Source organism: Strongyloides ratti (genome assembly GCF_001040885.1).
Source record: "Strongyloides ratti genome assembly S_ratti_ED321, chromosome : 2".
Taxonomy (NCBI): Eukaryota; Metazoa; Nematoda; class Chromadorea; order Rhabditida; family Strongyloididae; genus Strongyloides; species Strongyloides ratti.
Window position 1 is genome coordinate 161,925 of NC_037308.1, and position 22,790 is coordinate 184,714.

Genomic DNA, 22,790 nt, shown 5'->3' on the forward strand with positions numbered 1-22,790 from the left:
AATAATTATAGATAAAAATAGACAAAACAAAATAATAAATTTAACAAAATAAAAAAATATTTTTGTAATAAACAAATATATACATATAAAAAAATTTAAAAAAACAGTATAATTATAAATAAAAGAAAGATCATCGAAACTTAGTTATTTTACCAGTCGTTTTAAGATACAAATGAAAATGTCTCACTTTATATAAAAATCACTCATAGTTTCAAAAGGTGCAAAATACCACAAAAATAGCAAAGTACTTTCAGAGGGAAAATTGTTTTTATCCTATTATTTATCGTTTATATGGTGATGTAATTTTTAATTATTAATTATATAAATGCTTATCATAAAATAAAAAATATTTTTTAAAATTTATTTTGTTTTATTAAGATGATTATGTTTTTAAATATAAAATATATTTATATGATAAATTTTCTTTCAATAATAACATTTGTCAACCAGAAAGCACGTAAACATATGATGAGGACAAATTATAATAAAAATGGAATTTTTGTTTTTTTAATTATAACTACTAAAGTAAAAAATAATATATTTTTAAGGTGTAGTAATAAAATATTTATATAAATTAATTTTTTATTTTAATATAATATACATCAATAAATAATCAAAATTAATACAAAACAAAAGACATGCCAATAAAATAAAAAATTTTAAGATTATAATTAAGGACTAAAAGTACAATAAAGAAAATTCAAGAATTAACTAATTATAAATATAAAATTTATATTAAAAAGTAAATTTCATCAACTTGTATTATAAAATGAATAAATTTATATTAAATTATATAATATTAATAAATATAAAATATTATAAAGTAATAATGTTTGAAGTCACTTAATATTATAAGTAGATAAATTTCCAATCATAATTACTAGAGTATAGATACTTAGAAACCGTTAAGTATAAAATTATATTTAAAATAATGCCTGTAAAGATTAATATTTATGACTATTAGTAAAAAAATGTGTTATTGACCTGACTCATAAGCAAAATATTTTTTACCATGAATAATAGTTTTTGACCTATATCTAAGAAATATAATGTGATGTAGGCCGCGTCATAAATAAATAAAACAGAATTTTTTTTCATGTGGAATAAAGAACACGATTTCCTCAAGAAGAAAAATAATTTAATATTCATTTATACAAAAACAAATATTTTGATTTTACATTTGTTATCAAATAAAATAATTATTTTTTATTAAGAAAACTTTTAAAAATGATGTACTAAATTTATAATTTAATTTTTTTTATTATTAAAAGTGAGAATAATAATTTTAATATTAAAATAAAATAGTTATTTATCTTAACGGTATTGATAAAAAAGTACAAATAACAATCTGTTTAATTTACTAATTTTTCTATGAAACAATGATATTAATAGTATATATATTATAAAATATAAATAATTTTTAATTTCTGTTTTTTTTTTGTATCAAGATTTAATTAGGTATACTATATAAATGGTCAATTAAAGGAAAAATTTTTTATTCATATTTCACTTAAATAACCTTTACTTATTAAATTATATTTTTTTACAATATTTATATTTTTAAATATACAGTATGAAGATCAATAAAGTTATAATAATATTAATCTGTTAAACTTCATTTATAATAAAAATATTCAAAATAATAATAATAATTTGATAATTATTATAAAATTAATATTATTATTATAAGAATTTATGAAAGATATTTTCTGTATATAAAAAAAAACCAAACTGCATTTTATTTATAAAAATTTAACCAAAAAATATTGTTTATTTTTTTATTTAAAAATTACAGAATTTTCATCTACAATAATATATACTTTTTAAATATTTTCAGTATATATAAGAAATATAATAAAATACATTTGATAGCAACTGATTATAAATTATATAAGATAAAATTAAGGATTTTTGAATATGAATTATATAAATTTTTTTATAATTTAAAGGATAATTGAAATAATAATTATCCTTATATATCAAACACATATTTATACTAGTAATAAATTTGTTTTTATCGTTATTTATAACTATATATTTAAAATTATTAATAAAAATGGATTACGATCAATAAATTTTTTTTAGATAAAATACAAAAATAACAATAGAAATTAAAGTATTGAACTACTTTTTTCACTTTGGTAAATTTATAAAAAAAATTTTCACTCTTTTATTTCTCTAAAACTTTATTTAACAATATTAATTACTTATTATGTTAATTAAAAAATTTTACTATTAATATTAATTTTTTTAACAAACCTTTTAATTTTTATATAATATATAATATAGGTTGATAAATTTTGAATCTGAAATTTTAATTATAATTTGTTTTAATTAATATTATTTAATAAGAGTCGTCAATAGTTTAAAACTTAAGTTTATTAAATTACTTTAAAAATTTATTATATGATATACAAATATTTAATTAAAGTAATTGTATATTATAAAATTGGAATTTTTTGATTTCTATATCTTTAAGTAAGTTTAATTTTCAAAAAAATAAATAAATAATTTTTTTAATCGATTATTTTACTTAAAATTTATATAACATCAGAAAGCATACTTTCTTTTTACATTACAATTATAGATGTTAATTTAAAATGTATTTATTATAAATTTTAACAATTAGTCGTATCAAATATAAAAAAATATCAATAAGTTATCTAAATATTGTAGTTATAATTTTTTTTAATTATTATTTTTATATTAATAAAATATTTATATAAAAAAAATCTCAAATGTGTAACCATTTCAAAATTTATGTATATATATAGCAGTGTTTTTATATATTATGAAGTTTTAATTAAGGCTTGCTGATTTGATTAAAAAAAGTAGATTTTTAAGGTTTATATAAAATGAAGAAACATATAAAATATTAATTAAAAAAATTATTTTTATATGGTTAAGAATATATATTATTATTTATGTATAATATGTTGTAAAAAAGGAAAAAAAATTTTAATTAATTTATTTGTGTTTTTTTAAAATGTAAAAAACTTTAACATTATAAAAACTTTTATTATTTCCAAATTAAAAAAATTTTTTTACATAAATAACAAAAATTATCATATAAATATATAAAAATAAATTTTGAAATCATTTACTTTTTTTTATTTATTTATTTAATATGTTAGTTTAAAATTTATATAAAATCATTATTGTTTTTAAAAAAAAAAAACATATATCTAATATTCGAATTTTCAAAAAAAATTTCTAATTCATAAGTGACTTTAAAATTAAGAGATTATTAATTGTAAATAAAACTTATCCCATTTCAAAAGACTATCAAATGAATATAGTGGCATATTTAAATTCTAAAAAAAGTTGATTTTTTACCACAATTTTTAAGGTATAGTCGGTAATTCTGAATATTTTCAGCCAATTTCTGAATCTTTAAAAAAATGATGTTATAGCTATGAAATTAATAATCTAGATCAACTTTTAAATAGAAATTGAATGAAACTAGTCTCATTTTCATAGGTTAAGTATTTTCTGAGATACTGAAAAGTCGGGTACAATGAATTTTTCAGTAAAAATTCCGCCTTTGTTCATATCACACTTTAAAATCAGGATAAATACAAACAGATTTCTTCAATCGTCTTCAAATGAGTTTTCAAATGGGGTCTACCTTCAAAATTTTTTTTATATCTTAAAGCACTTTCGAGATATAAAAAAATGGTGACAATAGATTACGCGCGAAAAGATACCAAGCTTCATATCTCAAGAAACATTGAAAATAAAAAAAAGTTTTCAACGTAGGGTACACCTTAAATTATAAAAGAAGTCCAGCGCATCCAACTTCATAGACCTGTGACCTCGTTAACTTGAGTTATCACTAAATTCTTAAAACTTTTTTTCAAACATATTTCTTATCATATCTTCATTTTAAGAAGTCCTATAAAGTTGTAAATAGGCTTAATGGATTTCTCGTAAAAAAGTGATCTAGAATAAAGTATTTATTTTTAAAATTTACAATATTATCATGGAAGACGAGATTTAAAAAAAATATTCCACAATTTCGCCCTTCATCTTTGAATCCCTATAACTCCTAAACTATTAATTTTCTAATATTGTTGATTATATTCAAAATTCATCCCATTTCAAGGGCTATTGAATGAATATAGTGGTGTATTCAAATTCCAAAAAAAGGTGTCATTTTTTGTTAACATTTTTTGAGGTAAAGTCGTAAATTTAGAAAATTTTTAGCCAATTTCTGAATCTCTGAAAATAATAATGCTATAACTATAAAAATCATTTATCTAGACCTACTTTTGAATAGAAATCGAATGAAACTAGTCCCATCTTCATAGGGTCATTATTTGCTGAGATACTGAAAAGTCGGGAACAATGAATATTTTAGAAAAATTTCCGCCTTTGTTCATAACGCGCTTCAAAATAAAGATAAATACAAGCAGATTTCAGCAATCGGCTTCAAATGAGTTTTCATATGGGGTCTACCTTCAAAATTTTTTTATATCTTTAAGTACTTGCAAGATATAAAAAAATGGTGACAATGGATTACGCGCGAAAAAATAACAAGCATAATATTTCAAGAACGGTTGAATATTTAAGAAACTTTTCAACGTAGAGTATACCTAAAATCACGAATGAAGCACAGCGCATCCAACTTCATAGACCTGTGACCTCGTTAACTTGAGTTATCACTAAATTCTTAAAACTTTTTTTCAAACATATTTCTTATCATATCTTCATTTTAAGAAGTCCTATAAAGTTGTAAATAGGCTTAATGAATTTTTCGCAAAAAAGTGATTTAGAATAAAGTATTTATTTTTAAAATTTACAATTTTATAATGGAAGTTGAGATTTAAAAAAAATATTCCATAATTTCGCCCTTCATCTTTGAATCCTTATAACTCCTGAACTATTAATTTTCTAATATTGTTGATTATATTCAAAATTTATCCCATTTCAAGGGCTATCGAATGAATATAGTAGTATATTCAATTTCCAAAAAAAGTTGTCTTTCTTTGTTAACATTTTTAGGGGTAAAGTCGGAAATTTAGAATATTTTCAGCCAATTTATGAATCTCTAAAAATAATAATACTATAGCTATGAAAATTAATATTCTAGACTAACTTTTGAAATGAAATCGAATGAAAGTAGTCCCATCTTCATAGGATAAGTATTTCTTGAGATATTGAAAAGTCGGGAATAATGAATATTTTAGAAAAATTTCCGCCTTTGTTCATATCTTGCTTCAAAATCATGATAAATAAAATCAAATTTCTGAAATCGTCTTCTAATGAGTTTTCAAATGGGGTCTACCTTCAAAATTTTTTTATATCTTAAAGCACTTTCGAGATATAAAAAAATGGTGACAATAGATTGCGCGCGAAAAAATACCAAGCTTCATATCTCAAGAAACATTGAAAATAAAAAAAAGTTTTCAACGTAAGGTACATCTTAAATTATGAAAGAAGCCCAGCGCATCAAATTTCATGGACCTATGACCTCATTAACTTGAGTTATCACTAAATTCTTAAATCTTTTTTTCAAACATATTTCTTATCATATCTTCATTTTATGAAGTCCCATAAAGTTGTAAATAGGCTTAATGAATTCCCCGTAAAAAAGTGATCTAGAAACAACTGTTTATTTTTAAAATATCTCATTGCATCATGGAAGTCGAAATTTACAAAAAAATATTCCCCAATTTCGCCCTCAAATTTGAATCCTTATAACTCCTGAAGTTTCAATTTTCAGATATTGTTGATTATATTCAAAATTCATCCCATTTCAAGGGCTATCGAATGAATATAATGGTGTATTCAAATTCCAAAAAAAGTTGTTTTTTTTATTCACATTTTTAGAAGTAAAATCAGAAATCTAGAAAATTTTCAGCCAATTTCTAAATCTCTAAAAATAATAAAGTTATAGCTATGAAAATTATTAATCTAGAATAACTTTTGAAAAGAAATCGAATGAAACTAGTCCCATCTTCATAGGGTTATTATTTACTGAGATACTAAAAAAATCGGGAACAATGAATATTTTAGAAAAATTTCCGCCCTTGGTCATATCTTGCTTCAAAATCATGATAAATAAAATCAAATTTCTGCAATCTATTTTGAATGAGTTTTCAAATGGGGTCTACCTTCAAAATATTTTTATACCTTTAACCACTTTCGAGATATAAAAAATGGTGACACTAGATTACGCGCGAAAAAATACCAAGCATAATATTTCAAGAACGGTTGAATATTTAAGAAACTTTTCAACGTAGAGTATACCTAAAATCACGAATGAAGCACAGCGCATCCAACTTCATAGACCTGTGACCTCGTTAACTTGAGTTATCACTAAATTCTTAAAACTTTATGTAAAACATATTTCTTATCATATCTTCATTTTAAGAAGTCCTATAAAGTTGTAAATAGGCTTAATGAATTTTTCGTAAAAAAGTGATCTAAAATAAAGTATTTATTTTCGAAATTTACAATATTATCATAAAAATCGAGATTTAAAAAAAATATTCCACAATTTCGCCCTTCATCTTTGAATCCTTATAACTCCTGAACTATTAGTTTTCTAATATTGTTGATTATATTCAAAATTCATCCCATTTCAAGGGCTATCGAATGATTATAGTTGCATATTCAAATTCCTAAAAACGTTTCTAGTACGTCAGTGGCTTTAAAATTAAGTCTATTTTCATTAAAATTATTAACATATAAATATTTAATTTTAAATCACAAAAAAAAGTAAATGAAATAATTCAATTAAACTTTTAATTATTATAAATATTATTTTCTACGTTATAGATTTTGCAAACATTGTCAAATAACATATATCTAATCAGTTTATTTTTATGATAACAATTGATTTAATATAAGAATAATTAAAAAAAAGTTATTAATTGTAAAATTGACGTTTTTTTTATTATACAAAAATTGATTTTATAAATAGATTGTCAAAAGTCAACATATTTATGGTTAAAAAAATTATAAATATATTTGTTATAAAATTTTTTAAATAGTATGAAAATAATTTATAGTTCAAAATAATCCAAAAGATAAAATAAAAAAAAAATTTACATAACAAAATATTAGTAAAATTGTTAAAAAAAATTAATTTTTTTACTACTATTATGATTATATAGATTAATATAAGAATGATATTATGTTATATTTAAAAAATCAAACAAATATAATAAGATAAAAGCAAATTATCAAAAATAACAAAGGTATTAAATTTTCTTAAAAAAATATTGAAATATTTATAAAAAATAATTATAAAAGTGTATTTTTATAACTTTACTATAAATATTTAAAATATTTTATAAAATTTTTTATATTATTAAAATATTATAACTTTATTTATTTTTAATTAATTTTTTTTTTATTTTTTTATCCTTAATTAAATTTCATGAATTTTACTTTATTTATTATTCAAATTTTTTTTTTATTAAATAAAAATTTGTTATGTTAATTTATTATTTTATCTTTTCTAACATAATTGATGGATAAAGAAATTATAAATAATTTAAAAGTCATCTATATTGATAATTTAAAGTAAGAGACATAGTAGTAATTTAAAAAATTTCCTCAAAATATAATTATTTTTTAGAACTATTGTTAAAAAAACAGTTTTTGTTGCTGGTATTTGTATTGTTTTATCATATCCAATACTTCCATTAATATGTTATTTTTCTCCTAAAACAGCACAAAAAATTATTTTTGGTTTTTCAACATCCAAATCTAATGACTTATCAAATCTTAAAAAAAATGGAATAAAATCAAAAGGAAGAAATTTTTATTTGCAAAATCAAAAAGGTTTACGAATTGGTCTTTATCATATTTTTCCAATTAGTTCAATGTTTCCTTTTGATAAAAATAATAATACTGATAAATATTTTGAAGAAGCTTTAAAAAGTTTGAATGATCCAATAATTCTTTATTGTCATGGAATTGTAGGTGATCGTGGAAAAGATAGTAGAGTTAATATTTATAATCAAATGAGTTGTTGGAATTATCATATAATTACATTAGATTATTTTGGTTTTGGTGATTCAGATGGTGATGCTAGTGAAGAATTATGTGTTGAGTCAATTGTAATAGCTGTTGAATATTTATATTCATTTGTAAGAAGCAATTTTTTTGTTTGGGGCCATTCATTTGGAACAAGTGTTTTATTAAAAGCTCTTAATGTATTAGATGCAAAAGGAATCGTACCATTAGGTTGTATTTTAGAATCACCATTTAATAATTGTTATGATTCAATGAAAAACGATTGGAAATATATAATTTATTCATGGATCCCATATATTGACAATATAATGTTTAAACCAATTATAAAAAATGGATTTATTTTAAATTCCTCTAATTATATTCAAAAAGTTAATTGTCCAATTCAAATTTTTCATGCTCAGGATGATTATATTGTGCCTGTGGAACTTTGCCAAGATCTTTATCAACAAGCAAAAGATAGTAATCGAGATATTGAAATAAAAATTTTTGATGAAGAACTAGGACATGAAAATATTTACAAAGCTAAAGATTTAGGAGAAATTGTTGCCAAATTTGAATCTAAATGTCTTAATAAAAGAATTAGTCAAAATAGATTATGATAAACATTTAAATATTATTTTCTAACATTATCAAAAAAAAAATAAACAAAAAAATTTTGTATTTTTAATATTAACTATTAATTAATATTCTAATAATAAACTAATCTTTAATATAAATTTACAATTACTATTTTTTTTTTAATTTTTAATATGAAAATATCAATATTATTACGTAACATATCAAAATATATTTTATTTCCTTTAGCATTATATATATCATTTCCAGTACTTTTTAAATATGGTGGAAAATATTCACAAAAATTAATATATCTTACACAATTACAAATTCCATCTAATATAAAAAGTCCAAAAAAAAATGGTATTATTGGAAAATCTAAAAATATATATATAAAAGATGAAAATTTGAATAATATTGGTGTATATTATATTCAAGCTTATTCAGATTCTATTTCACATAATAATAATAATTACATTGATAACACAGATATTTTAAAAAGTGATAAAATTTTTGTATTATATTTTCATGGATCTAAAGGTACTCGAGCAAGTAAATCAAGAACAAATCTTTATAATATATTGTCACAAGAATTAGATTATAATATTCTTACTTTAGATTATTCTGGCTTCGCTGATTCTGAAGGTGAAGCTAATATGGAAAATATTATAAATTCATCAAAAGCTTTAATTAATTTTGCTGAAACAAATTTATCAAATAATTATATTGTATGGGGTCATTCATTAGGTGGTGGAATTTTACTAGAAACATTAGCAAAAAATTCATTTAATTATAAACATCTTTTAGGAATTGTATTAGAATCAACATTTACATCATTAAAGGATAGTTTATATTATCATCCATATACATTACTTTATAATTGGAGTAATAAAATTATGGAAACATTTATTATAAATCCTTTAAATAAACATGGAGTTATTTTGAATAATAAATGTAATATTTCTAAAATAAATGTTCCTATATTAATTTTACATGCTATTGATGATAATAAAGTTCCAATTCAACTAGGACAACAATTATATGAGGAAGCAATACTTAAAGGAAAAACTGTTGATATGATTGTATATGATAAAGATCAAAAATTAGGACATTCAGAAATATATCGAGCAAATTCTTTTAAAAACGATATCAATAAATATATTAATAATTGTATTAGTTTTGGTGAAAAAAAAATAGAAAAAATTTAATTATATAAATATTAATATTAAACTTTCATATAAATAAATTAATAATTAACTAAAAAAAATTTTATCATTATAATATAACAATAAATTTACTATAAAATAAAGTATATACAGTATATATTTTGTTAATTATTTTAAACTAATCATTTTATGAAAGTGATTTATACAATAAAAAAGTACAAAAATTATTTATAAAAACAAAAAATTATAAAATGTATAAACATTTATTAAAAAATAAATAATTAGTATAAAAATTTTTTATTTATGTCTTTAAAAACCTTTATAAAAAAAGAGTAATATTTTTAAATCTTTAGTATGACATTGTCCAAAGTATATTTTATTTTTCAATAAAATCAACTTGTTAACATTTCTCTTTGAAAAAATGTATTTTTTTAATGAAAGATACAACATTTATTATATCAGAAAAAAAATTTTTTTTTTATTTTTTAATCTAAAAAATATATTCTTTAATGTTTAAATTTAATAAATTAATTCATTTTTTAAATGTTATATATTTTTATTTTTTTTAATATAGTAAAAAGAGAAAAATAAATTGCGTGTAGTTTGCTTTTATTATATTTATTTATTCTGTTCCAAACATCCATATCATATCATAAACGATGTTTCCCATCATTTCAATATTATTAGTTGGTGGATGAAATCCATATGTACCAAGTTCTATAACATATGAATATTTTGATCCTACTCTTCCATAATAAAAATCCATAGAAGAACCATATACTCCATAATTTAAAAATTGTTTTGCTAGACCAGATTTATAATTTTGATTATACTTTCTTTTTATTTGATTTGCAACATAACTTCCCTTAATATGTAAATAATTCATAGATGAAGGAAAAACAAATTCAGGAAAAGCATATGGATAAATTATTAGATTTCCAAATGAATGAAAATCTAAAACAATATATGGTTTTATTAAAAGTGCATACTTTGCCATTGCACTACTTTCTGCTTCTGAATTTGAAATGTATCCAGGAAATGCTTCCGAACATTCATATGGATCTGCATTTCTATTAAAACTAAAATCAAAATTTCTATTTAGATCAACTCCAATACAACAAATATTTGAAATTTTTCCATTCTTCAAACATTGCCTTCTAGATCTATTTTTTCTCCAAAAATTATCTACTACCATAGAATATTCGTAACCATCTGGATTGATAACAGGAATTATATGTAATCTATATTGTTGTAAAATATTAATATTATTAGATAAGAATTTATTAAGAAAAAATAATGTTGACGAAACACCTATCCATTCTCTTGCATGAACACCACTAATAATAAAATAGTCTTTTTTTATTCTATTTTTATCAATATCAATCACCAAAACATATATTGGTCTTTTTTCATAAGTAATTCCAATTGTTTTTAGATTTGCTATATTACTATATGAATAAGCTACCCATTTTAAATATCTTTCTATTTCCGCAAATCTACTATATTTGTAAAAATTAAACGATGGATTATAGTTCACGTTTTTTCTCCATGTTATACTTTTAACAGTACAAGTAAAAATATTTAAAAAAATAATAAAAAATAATATTTTTATCATTTGAAAACAAATATATAAATCTTTAATGTTAAAATTAATACTTATTAAATAAACTTTGAAACATTATTTTAACCATTACAAAATAAAGTATAGCAATAGTTTAATATATTTTTTTATTACTAATTTGTTTTTACAATTATAAAATGTTATTATAAATATTTTTATTATCATTTTACATTATGATTTACTTCAAATAACAATAACACGTTCCAATTACATATATTTTAAATCATCAATTATAGAAATTTCAAATACTTTAGAAAACCTTTTGATTAAATTAGGTAAGACATCTATAACAGTAATATTTTTATTTATCTCATTAGATATTGTTGTTACTTCTTTTTCATTCAAACCACAGGGTGTAATTTCATTAAACCATTTCAAGTCAGTATCACAATTCAATCCAAAACCATGATAAGATATACCATGAGAAAAACCAACACCTATAGCACAAATTTTACGTTTTTCATTATCAATCCAAACACCAGGATTTATTTTTGATCTACTAACATTATTTATCTTAAAATCTTTTTTACATAATTCTATAATTGTTTTTTCTATAAGATAAATATATCTCTTAACACCAACATTATAATTTTTATATTCAACGTCTGGAGTTACACTTAAAGACGATATTTTTATAATTGGATAACCAACAATTTGACCTGGTCCATGAAATGTTATAAGTCCTCCTCTTCCAACACGATGAAATTCAGCACCTAGAGATTTTAAATATTCTTCTTCTTCAGTTGAATACAAATGATTACGAATACCAACTGTATACACAGGATGATGTTCTTGTAATAATAAATAACATCTAGAGAAATAAAAATATTTAAAATATTAAGTATATATTACTAACCGTTCAACATTTTTTTTTACTTTTTCTTTATAATAATTTTGTAATTTAATTCCTTCATTATATGAAATTCTTCCTAACCATATTGGTGTTAAAATACACTGTAATTTCGAAGTTTTTGTTGATAAAGAAATCATAATAATAAAAATATAATATAAAACAATAACAACTATAAAATAATATAATTATAAAAATTATTTTCTTTTAGGCAACTTAGCAGATGTCTGATAAAGTTTATCTTCACGTGTTCTTGTATACCATTCGTTTTTATTAGTATAAAACATCTCCTGAAGTACTTTATTTGATGGACCTTTATCAGTAGAAATTTTTAACGGATATTTTTCTTTTAATTCCTCTAATAATGGGCTTGTAGCCTAAATTAAAACTTATTTAATAGAAAATATTTTTACACTTACATTAGAAGATTCTTTCTTTATTGGTAATGAATTTTCATAGGGAAAATCTTGTTCAGGATGCCAGCAAAGAACGGTTCCAGATTTTGTTACAACAATACGATTTTTCCTGTAAAAAAAATTATTAATAAACATTTTACTAAACTAACTTTGCTTCTCTTTCAAGATTTAAACGCAAAATAGAAGATGATATCTTTCTATCTACAATAATTCTATTTCTAATTGACAATGAACAAATAGTTCCAAACATTTTTAAATATAAAATTTTATTAATTCTTACTAAAGTATCTAAAAACGATTGTTGTCAAATGATTGGAGTATCGTCACTTTACAATATTCATTAATTTAAATATAATTAATCTAATAATTAAAAAAATATACTTTTTTTAGGAATATTTTAAATCATAAAGTTATTTTAGTTTTTTGTTGTACTAGTGTTATCTAGATAGATATTGAAAAATGTCTACTATTATAAGAATATAATTATGTAGAAAAAAAATCTAAGTACAAATTGGAAATATAGAAACAATTACAATTTAAAGAAAAGTTTGTCAAAAACATTAATTTAACAACTATAATTTAAATAGATGGATTAAGTTACTTTCTCTTTTTTATAGGAATTTATTTTAAAACTAAAAATAATTTAATAATTTTCTACGAGAAAATAGCTGATCTTTCGAAATTGTTATACTCTGTCTATCAGAATAAGTAAATAATAAATTTTATTTTCAATAATAGTTTAAAATTATCTTCATATCAGTAATGTATTTTAAATGTTTTTAAACTTTTATTAAGCACAAATTTTAAAATAAATGAAAAAAAAATTTTCAAAAAAAATAACTGGGTATATTTTTATTCTCTACATTTTTGGAGTACTATACTATATCTATATCATTTGTATTCTCAAGATATTTTGAAGTTTATATAAAAAATTTTTTTAGCAATTTTAACAGTTTATAGCTTTTTTGCTTATAATAAAAGTTTAAAATTATAAAAATTTTTATTTTAAATGACAAAAGAAAAAAATTAAAAAAAAATAAAATTTTTTTGTTTTATTTAAAAATTTTTTCTATTGGCATAATAAAAAACAGTTCATTGAAATTAATCATCGAAATTAAAAGAAAATATAGCAACTTTTTTAATATTGAAATTTATCTTATATATACAACAAAATAAAATATAATTTTCTATTTATTTCAAAATTTACTTCCACTCTCAGATTTTTTTTGTATATTTAAAAAAATTTTGAAAAAAGAAAAAATAATAAAACTAATATTTAAAAAATCACTACCCTTTTAAAAATTCTTGTAATTCTTAATTAATGTTAGCTTATCACCTCAAGATAATGTCAACCAATGCATTCGAAGTATGCATTTGTTTTAATGTTTATAATAAAAAATTCCTTGTACTAAAGTTAAAAAGTATAAATTTTATCAAGTATTGCCACTAACAATTTAAAGATATTTTTTAAAATTACTATTAAATCTTTTTCGAAACATTTGAATCCACCCCCATAAACGAGAAAAAACAGGGGTATTTAACTGGATACCAACATTGATTCAAATGACCTTCCCTCCTTTTTTGCCTTTTTATAAAGCTCATATTCCGGCGACTCCTTAAAAAGTTCAATTCTTTTTTCAATACCACGAGGTGTATCCATGAAAACATTATCCTCAGATTCAGAAATAGCATTGAAATCTTCACCATATTTATCCAACATATCGGCACAGAATCTAATGTCCCTCGGGGCTAACTTATGTCGTCCATCCTGTCTCGTTGTACTATGACTAAATTCGAACCTCTGATGTAATGTATTCTTTGATGTCGAATTTAAAACGCTTTTGACGTAAACTAACACACTTTCAAAAAATTTAGCACCAATGGTAGAATGAAACTTAGAAATATTTGACATTTGTGATGGAAGATTTAAAGAGCCAGAAACAGTTTGCTGACTCGTGACAACATCACTATCAACAGGAATCTTCTAAAATTTAAACAAGTCAATAAAACACTACAACAAAAAGTAGTACCTACCATTACATTTTTTAAACCATTTGAAGTAACATTTACAGAAAGACAATTGCCAGTAGTTTTGTCCTCTGTTTCAGGAAGTTCCAGTACCACTTTTTCTTTAATTTTATTTGGTTCTGTTTTCTGATTACCACTATAAATGACATTACTTGTTGTAATCTAAAGTATATTAGATGAAATTTAAAAAAATTAGAAGGAAAAACTTACTTCATTTATACTATCATATTTATTACTAGTAGAGTTTGAATAAGTGGATTTCTTCCACTCCTTCCATGAAAGAAGTGCTTTTCTAACTGCACCTTTTTTATTTGATACATTTTTGTATCCATATTTAGCATTACAATTTCTTCTGACACTTTTGACTGAACGCATTGTGAAAGTAGACTTCAACAATAACTACTTTGAAAGAATGAAATCATCACCAAAAATTGTCGTATTTATATTTTACTATTAAACTACAAACAAAGTAATTTATCTTACTATAAACAACAAATCAAATAAAATGATTACATTTTATAGTAAGCTATATGATAAAAGTTTCTTCCTATAAGGTATAATACTTTTAAAATGAGTTTTGAGTACAAACAAATAGTACCAAAAGTTTTTTTTTCTAGAACTTTTCTTTTATGCAAAAAAAAGTTATATTAGCTTTTCAATAGTATATAGTATTTTAATTGAAAAAAGAATATATCCAGAAGGGTTTTTAAAAGGAATAATACAAAAGATAGTACAAAAAAAAGATTCATTGGGAATAATTTTGTACTACTAGTGTAAAGATTACTTATAAACTGTCTTCAGCACCAGGTAATTCGAAAAGTTATGAAAATTAGAAATTTATTATTTTATTTATATCAAGTATAATAATTTTTAATTTTAATATCAATTTGTAATATTAATTATAATAGTATAGTCTAAATTATAAATTAAAAAAATACAAAATATATAACTGAAGACAATGTAATATTTAAATTTTTACATCATACTAATGCATTTATGAATAATATTTTTTACAATTTTTAATATATTTATATTTTTTAACTATGTCTGTTAATGAATCTAAAAATACATGTAAAAATGATACATTAACAACGGTAAATTCTCTTATAAAATCGTCACCAGCAGATAAAATAAAAGGTGTACCTAAAAAAACTCCTCAAGAAGCAAAAAATTGGATTTGTGATATAGTAAATCGGTTATTTAATGATTGGATACCACACATTGCACCTGCTTTTTTTACAGAAGTAGAACTTATAGAGTTATGTTATAGAGGACGTGAATCTTTTTGGCAAGAAAAAGGGATAATTAAAGTTACACCACCTGTAACAATTGTTGGTGATATACATGGACAATTTCAAGATTTAAAAGCTATTCTTATTCATAATGGATGTCCACCAGAACAAAAATATGTTTTTCTTGGTGATTATGTGGATAGAGGACCATTTAGTATTGAATGTATCACTTTACTTTTAGCTTTAAGAATTCTCTATCCAGATAATGTTATTCTTCTTAGAGGTAATCATGAATCACAGTAAGTTTTGTTAATTAATAACAAATAATTTTTAAATTTCAGACCTGTTAATATGCATTACGGTTTTTTTGAAGAATGTAAAAAAAGATATTCAACAAGTTTATATGAAGCATTTCAAAGAGCATTTAATTGTTTACCATTTTGTGCAAATATCGGTGGAAAAATATTATGTATGCATGGAGGAATTACAAATGAAATTAATAGTTTAAAAGAATTAGAATTGATTGATATTCCTTGCGAAATTTCAGAATTAGGAGTTCTTGCTGAATTAACATGGGCAGATCCTAGTAATGATAAAAAGCACCCATTTTATTGTGAATCACCACGTGGTGCTGGTCATCTTTTTGGACCATTAGCTTTAAATGACTTTTTAAATTTACATAAACTTAATATGGTTGTTAGAGGACATCAAGTTGTACAAGATGGATATGAGTTTTTTGGAGATAAAAGGCTTGCAACAATTTTTAGTGCTCCAACATATACTGGGACACATAAAAATTTTGGTGCTATTATGCATGTATCAAATAATTTTACTATATCATTTACATGTTTTAAAGATAAAATTGTAGATAATGAAAATGAAGACAAAGATAAAACAAAAGAAATAAAAAAGAAAAAAAAATAATAAAATAATGAAGTAAGGATTATTTAATATGTTTGATATAATATTTACAATAACTAATGTTTTAAAGACAATATTAATTACAAATAATGAAATTTTATATTTAAATGCTTTTTAATTTTTGTTATAAATAACAATATTAAAAAAATGGCTATATATAAAAATTTTATTTTAAAATACTTTGTAAAATTGTATTAATATTACAAAGCACTTGTTGTTTAATTAATGAAATTTAGTAGTCATATTTTTGAATAATATTATATTTTACCAAATTAAAGTCAATAATAAATTCTTTTCAATTATAATTAAATTGATATTTACTTTTTTATTTGAATTTAAACCTTCACATTTGTTTTGAAAATTTTTGATTCATTAAAATTCATTATTTCAGCTAAATTTCCTTGTATCAAGTTAATTGAAATATACCTTGTATAATTATTCTTAAAAAATGTAGAAAAATAGTAGTCAAATTTTTTATTATATTTATCATGTTATTTTTAAATTTTAATACAATACTTTTTCTATTATAAAGTTTTTATAATTTCAATTTTATCAGCAAAAATTTGATTTGTTTTTTTACATAGTATCAAATAAAATATTTTTAAAATACATTTAATCGTTACCTTGATTTTTTTTCATTATCTTCAATTTTTTTTCATAATTTTTAAAACATTTGTTAATTTGTTAAATTTAATATATTTTCTATATAAATATCTTACATAATAAGATAAAATATTTAAAAATAAAAAATGAATTTTGTTAACTATATTTTAAACATTTGTTTCTTTGGACAAAAATATAAAAGAATAATATCCTAAAAATTTAAAATTTAAATCTTAACGTTTTTTATGATTAAGAACAATTTTATTTTTTATGTATAAAGAAAAATTTTAATAAAAATAAAAAAAAATTTCATCAGATAAAACAATTCATTATTGCGTACGTATTTTATTAATCAAAAATTTGTTCGTAATCATATCATCTATTTTTATTACAAATTTATAAAAGTAAAATATTTTATTTTTGTCAAAAAAAAAAAAAATACAAAAAAATGTAATTTATATATATGATGCACTTTTAATGTTATTTTTAATTTCTTTTTTGTAAGCAAAACAAACCCAAAGTGCGTGGATGATTTCAGGAACGACTCCAAGCAATGTAAAAAGATTATTTATTAAAAATTGACAATCAAAACCATTTTCAATAAGAACTGCAAGAGGATAAATAATTTAGATAATTAAGAAAAAACTTACGGGTAAGGAAAGTGATAAAACAATAAAACATATTGATAAGAAACAAGTTTTAGTCATTTTTCTGTTTTTGGTTAAAAAATAGTTATTGAAATTAAAAAATTTAACGCTTAAAATGTAAAAACAAATGTTTGATAAATATATAAAAATTGCATTGTTTAAAATTTAATTAATTAAAACAAGATAATTTAAAAATAATACTTATATCTATGAATAATTAAAAAAAATAATGTCTTAAAATTAAAATCTTAGAATAGAAGTTAAAAGTACGTAAAAAAAATTACTTTAAATTTCAGAAAGTATGATCTATTATATTAAAATATTAAATTAATCAATAATAACACTAAAAAATAAGACATTTTTTTACTTGAAAATTAATATAATCATTATTTACAAATAAAAAAAATCAAGTGGTAAAATATACTTATTTAAATTACATTTTTAAATTACTTTATTATAAAAACGTTAAATTTATCATAACATTTCAATAACTGTATAATAAGAATGATTTATTGGATCACAATTTACAATAATAATTTTTATATTCTAAACATAAAACTATTTTTTTTGCTAATATATATAATGTTAGAGATTTTAAAATTGTTACTTTTAGACAATTTTTAAAGCAATTTATGAATTATCTCTTATCATAAATCTTTAATAACGTTATTTTAAAAAAATAATTTGACATTTTTTACTAATAAGTTAATGAAAAATGTATTCATTTATTAAATTATTTGCATTCTTGAAACTACTTTTAGATTTAGATTAATTTCTGAAATATAATTATAGCATGAATCAAAGTTTTCTATATATCCCGTCAAAACCAGCCTATCATTAACTTCATTTGTAAAAAGGTTATTGATATTTTATTAAAGGTAATTTATTTATAAAAATTAAAATCAGAATCTAGACGTTAAAAAAAGTTATTTATCGGTGATTACTTCAATAACCAACAGTCTAACATTAATAAATTTATAACCATAAGATAAATAATTTTAATTATCCAAAACATTTTTTTTATTTTTAATTAAATTTCTATATTAAAACTGGTATGACCATTTATAATTCATCTTGAATCATGTTTTAAACAAAAAAAACGTTTTGAAATATTTTTAAAGTTTCATAAAAATTTCTTTACTATTGAATTATCTTAAAAATAAAAAAATTTATTACTTTTTAATCTCTATAAATTAAGTATAATACCGCTTTAAAATTAAATTAATTTTTTAAAATGTTTTACTAAAACCAATCAATTTTATATATTTATAATTTCCATGTTGACCGTATAATTTTTTCAAAAAGTTTTATTTTTTCAACTAAATTATATCATATTTAAAAATATAACATTTGGGAAAATATTTTATTTATTTGTGAAAAATATTGTTGTTAAAGTATATACATATTTTTTTAGACTAAATTTTATTACTTCATTTTTAAATAAACTTTTATTCTGGGGGTAGTGAAATAGTTGCTGAACGTGTAAGACTAACTGATTTAGGAGCGTTGTAATTTTTACTGGTAAGAAGATTAAAGTCTCTTAATGCTTTGCATTTTTCTTTTAAATTTTGCAGCTGTTTTCTTTTCTTATAAAGTTTTATTTTTATTGCTTCCACATCTTTTTCCTTGTCATCTACATTAACTTCGTTTTTTTGTACTTCTAACATTTTGTTTTTTAAAATTTTAAAATTGGAATTAATCTAAAAATAGTTTATAAAATTGAAATGTATAACTCACTCTTTCTTTCATTTTTTTATTCCATATTTGGCGTTGTCTTTCTTGAAAAATAGCAATTCTTAGCAATTTTGTTTCCATTTTTTTTATAACTGTTGACATGTCCTCAAATAATTCCTTTTCAGTCTCTCTCATACCTTTTCCAATATTTGTAAAACAGACATTCTTGGTACATACAACGCATGTGATTGTTTTTGTAGATATAAATTCACTAAATTTATTAACTAAAATAGATGATGATATTTTGATGAAAAAAAAACATACTTTTACTGAAACATTGTTCACAAATTAAATGTAAACATGTGAGAAGTAAAAATCTAACATCTTTAGCTTCTAATGGAGTTAAAAAACATTTATTACAACAAACAAGAGAGCTCATCATAAATTTGATATTAAATATTAAAATTAAACTACACAGGAAATATGATGATTTATATGTATAAAAAAAGAACATAGAGTTATTCAGATTGTATTCCATATTCCAAATTAAAATCCTACAAAGACACATATCTAAGGTATTCTTAAGGCAATATGAAAAAAATCCCTTCCAGCTTGAATGACATCTCGTTTTTTTATAGATGGATGGCTTGAATGAATTGAACAGACTTAAATAAAAAAAATAAAATGGGACAGATTACTTTTAGTCTATAGCTTTATAGCTATTAGCTAACTAATTACTTAGTCTACTATAAGAGTTTCGAGCCGGTAATTACTTACTTTCTAAACTACTTTAACTCAGCTGCATTTTAAAAATAAATATCAATTTTACCAGATATTATGGAAATATTTTTTGACTTTGGCGGGATCAGTTGCAGATGACAAAGTCATGAAGTTTTTGTAAAAAGTAAAATGCAACTGATGATTATTTTTTAAGTGTAGATAATATTATTATAAAAGATATGACTTTTATGATATAAATGGAAATAATATAAAAGTAAAAAAATTATTCTAGACTTGATTTTTTCAAGAAATTGATTAAACTCAATCTCGTTTTCGTGGAACTTTTTAATTTCAATATATGACAAAAATATTTTTGAAAAGGTTTCAAATACAAAACTACTAGCTTAAGTAAATGAGCTTTTAAACCTAAAAAAATAAATTTTTAAAATGTAATAAACTTTGAATATGTTTCCAGAGTTTCATTTATTTTTGAGATTTGATATGTGATATTTTTGTGAATTTAATCCTTTATCAAAAATTTAAATCACAAAAAAAGTTGATGATTAAAAAAAATTACGAATGTAAACCCAGCGTGAAAATCAAATGGTAGTTGCTTTTAAAAATTCACTTGTTTTTATTTTTATTTTAAAGCGACATATAAAAAAAAGGTAGAAATGTTTTCTAAATATTTAATCTTTATGACTCTTCATATTTCAACTGAAACTTGTCATATTACCATAGGACTAGTTTCATTCGATTCTCTCGAAAAAGTTAGATTAAAATAGTTAATGTTTAAAAAATTAACTTTACTATTCAAAAAAACTTATAATTATTTTAAATATATCTAATGTGACTTCAAGCATAAGTACTAAAAAAAATTTTTTTTTCAAATTTGAAAATAAAATTACATTCATTTGGTAGCTTTTAAAAAAATATGAATTATAAATATAATCAAGGCTATATTAAAATAAAACTTTACATGTTATGATGAGTCAAAGTTAGGGACGAAAGTGGGAAATATTTTTAAATAAAATTTGATTTCCATGATGTAACTGAAAATATTAAAATTAAGCAAACTATTCTAGATCCTTTTTTTATGAAAAAGAAATTTAAGCTAGTCTCATCTTTGTATCTTTTCTTAAATTCAAGATATGATGAAAAATTTATCCTAAAAAAGTTTTAAGAGCGAGACTTATAACTCAAGTAAATGAGCTCCTAGATACATGAGACTAAATGCGCTAAACTTCTTAAAACTTCTAGGATATAGTCTACGTTAAAAAAAATTTCTAATTTTCAATCGACCTTGAAATATTATTTTTGGTATTTTGTGTGCCTAATTTATTGTCTTCATTTTTTATATCTCATAAACTGTTGGAGATATAAAAATTGACTAAGGACAAATCCCCAATGAAAATTAATTATTAGTTAATTTTAGAAATTCAATTGTCTTTATTTATATTTTGAAGCAAGAAATAGAAGAAAGTGGAAGTTGTTATGAGTTAAAATTAAAAGTGAAAATAAATTTAAAAAATAAATGCTAATTGTATTTAATATTATTGAAACTCTTTAACCTCGGCGTGAATCAGTTGAACCTGACAAACTTATGAAATTTTTGTAAATGTTAGTTACCATTGATGATTATATTTTTTATAATAATGGTACATTACTTTTAAATGAGAAAAAATAATTTTTTTTTCTTTAAAATTTCTCTTGTATAATATTTTATAAGTGGTAAAATATTTTTTTTATATAGATTATGAATAATTCTAATCTATAAAAAAATTTTCTAAGTTGAATTATTTTATTTTTATATATCCGAATGCTCCATTTAACCTTATCTGCTTACTACTGAGTTATATTTTAAAAATTTGTTAAATAAAGTTATAAAATTTCTAATTATCTAATTAATAAAAAAATAATAGTTTAAAAAATTTTGATTTACTTTTTAACAGTATCTTTTTTTAATAAAATAAGTAATAGTGTAAATAAAATATATATAAATTTTTAAAATAAACAGTGAAGTTATTGTAAATGAATAATGTATAAAATCTGATTAAAAAAATTTTTTTTAGCAATAATAGTTATTCATATAACTTTAAAAATATTAACTATATTTGAAGTTTTTGATAACATTCAATGTATTCTTTGTATTGTTTACTTAATTTATTTTAAAAAAAATGAAAAGTTTATTAATGATGAATGAAATACATTTTTACTTATTAAATAATCATCTTTGAAATTAACAATTATATTTAATCTAAAAAAAGCATTTATTCATTATTATCAAGAAGTAAAAACTTTTTTTAAGGCATAATGTTTTCAAAATGTTGATAATATATAATATCTAATTAAACATTTAAAAAAAATT

At 20.7% G+C, this 22,790-nt stretch overlaps 6 protein-coding genes across 6 annotated transcripts; 3 read left to right on the forward strand and 3 right to left on the reverse strand.

Moving 5' to 3' along the window:
• Window positions 1–7,480: 7,480 nt before the first annotated feature.
• On the forward strand, window positions 7,481–8,588 carry SRAE_2000005000 (Hypothetical protein; the record flags this gene model as incomplete). Its single annotated transcript, XM_024650832.1, has 2 exons — window positions 7,481–7,533; window positions 7,589–8,588. 2 exons carry the CDS (start codon window positions 7,481–7,483, stop codon window positions 8,586–8,588), a joined length of 1,053 nt encoding a protein of 350 aa, XP_024504569.1.
• A 150-nt stretch (window positions 8,589–8,738) lies between these two features.
• On the forward strand, window positions 8,739–9,752 carry SRAE_2000005100 (Hypothetical protein; the record flags this gene model as incomplete). Its single annotated transcript, XM_024650833.1, has 1 exon — window positions 8,739–9,752. One exon carries the CDS (start codon window positions 8,739–8,741, stop codon window positions 9,750–9,752), a length of 1,014 nt encoding a protein of 337 aa, XP_024504570.1.
• A 580-nt stretch (window positions 9,753–10,332) lies between these two features.
• On the reverse strand, window positions 10,333–12,847 carry SRAE_2000005200 (Octanoyltransferase family and Peptidase M14, carboxypeptidase A domain and Biotin/lipoate A/B protein ligase domain and Ribosomal protein S32, mitochondrial family-containing protein; the record flags this gene model as incomplete). Its single annotated transcript, XM_024650834.1, has 7 exons — window positions 10,333–11,209; window positions 11,591–12,142; window positions 12,188–12,206; window positions 12,346–12,353; window positions 12,398–12,558; window positions 12,601–12,706; window positions 12,747–12,847. 7 exons carry the CDS (start codon window positions 12,845–12,847, stop codon window positions 10,333–10,335), a joined length of 1,824 nt encoding a protein of 607 aa, XP_024504571.1.
• A 1,287-nt stretch (window positions 12,848–14,134) lies between these two features.
• On the reverse strand, window positions 14,135–15,000 carry SRAE_2000005300 (Ribosome biogenesis protein Nop16 family-containing protein; the record flags this gene model as incomplete). The annotated part of the gene is made up of 3 exons (XM_024650835.1): window positions 14,135–14,581; window positions 14,632–14,787; window positions 14,836–15,000. The coding sequence occupies 3 exons, from the start codon at window positions 14,998–15,000 to the stop codon at window positions 14,135–14,137; spliced, it is 768 nt and encodes a 255-aa protein (XP_024504572.1).
• Window positions 15,001–15,668: 668 nt separating this feature from the next.
• Window positions 15,669–16,781, forward strand: SRAE_2000005400 (Calcineurin-like phosphoesterase domain, apaH type and Serine/threonine-specific protein phosphatase/bis(5-nucleosyl)-tetraphosphatase domain-containing protein; the record flags this gene model as incomplete). The annotated part of the gene is made up of 2 exons (XM_024650836.1): window positions 15,669–16,156; window positions 16,199–16,781. The coding sequence occupies 2 exons, from the start codon at window positions 15,669–15,671 to the stop codon at window positions 16,779–16,781; spliced, it is 1,071 nt and encodes a 356-aa protein (XP_024504573.1).
• Window positions 16,782–19,476: 2,695 nt separating this feature from the next.
• SRAE_2000005500 (Zinc finger, RING-type domain and Zinc finger, RING/FYVE/PHD-type domain-containing protein) lies at window positions 19,477–20,144 on the reverse strand (the record flags this gene model as incomplete). Its single annotated transcript, XM_024650837.1, has 3 exons — window positions 19,477–19,728; window positions 19,766–19,986; window positions 20,027–20,144. The coding sequence occupies 3 exons, from the start codon at window positions 20,142–20,144 to the stop codon at window positions 19,477–19,479; spliced, it is 591 nt and encodes a 196-aa protein (XP_024504574.1).
• Window positions 20,145–22,790: the final 2,646 nt, after the last annotated feature.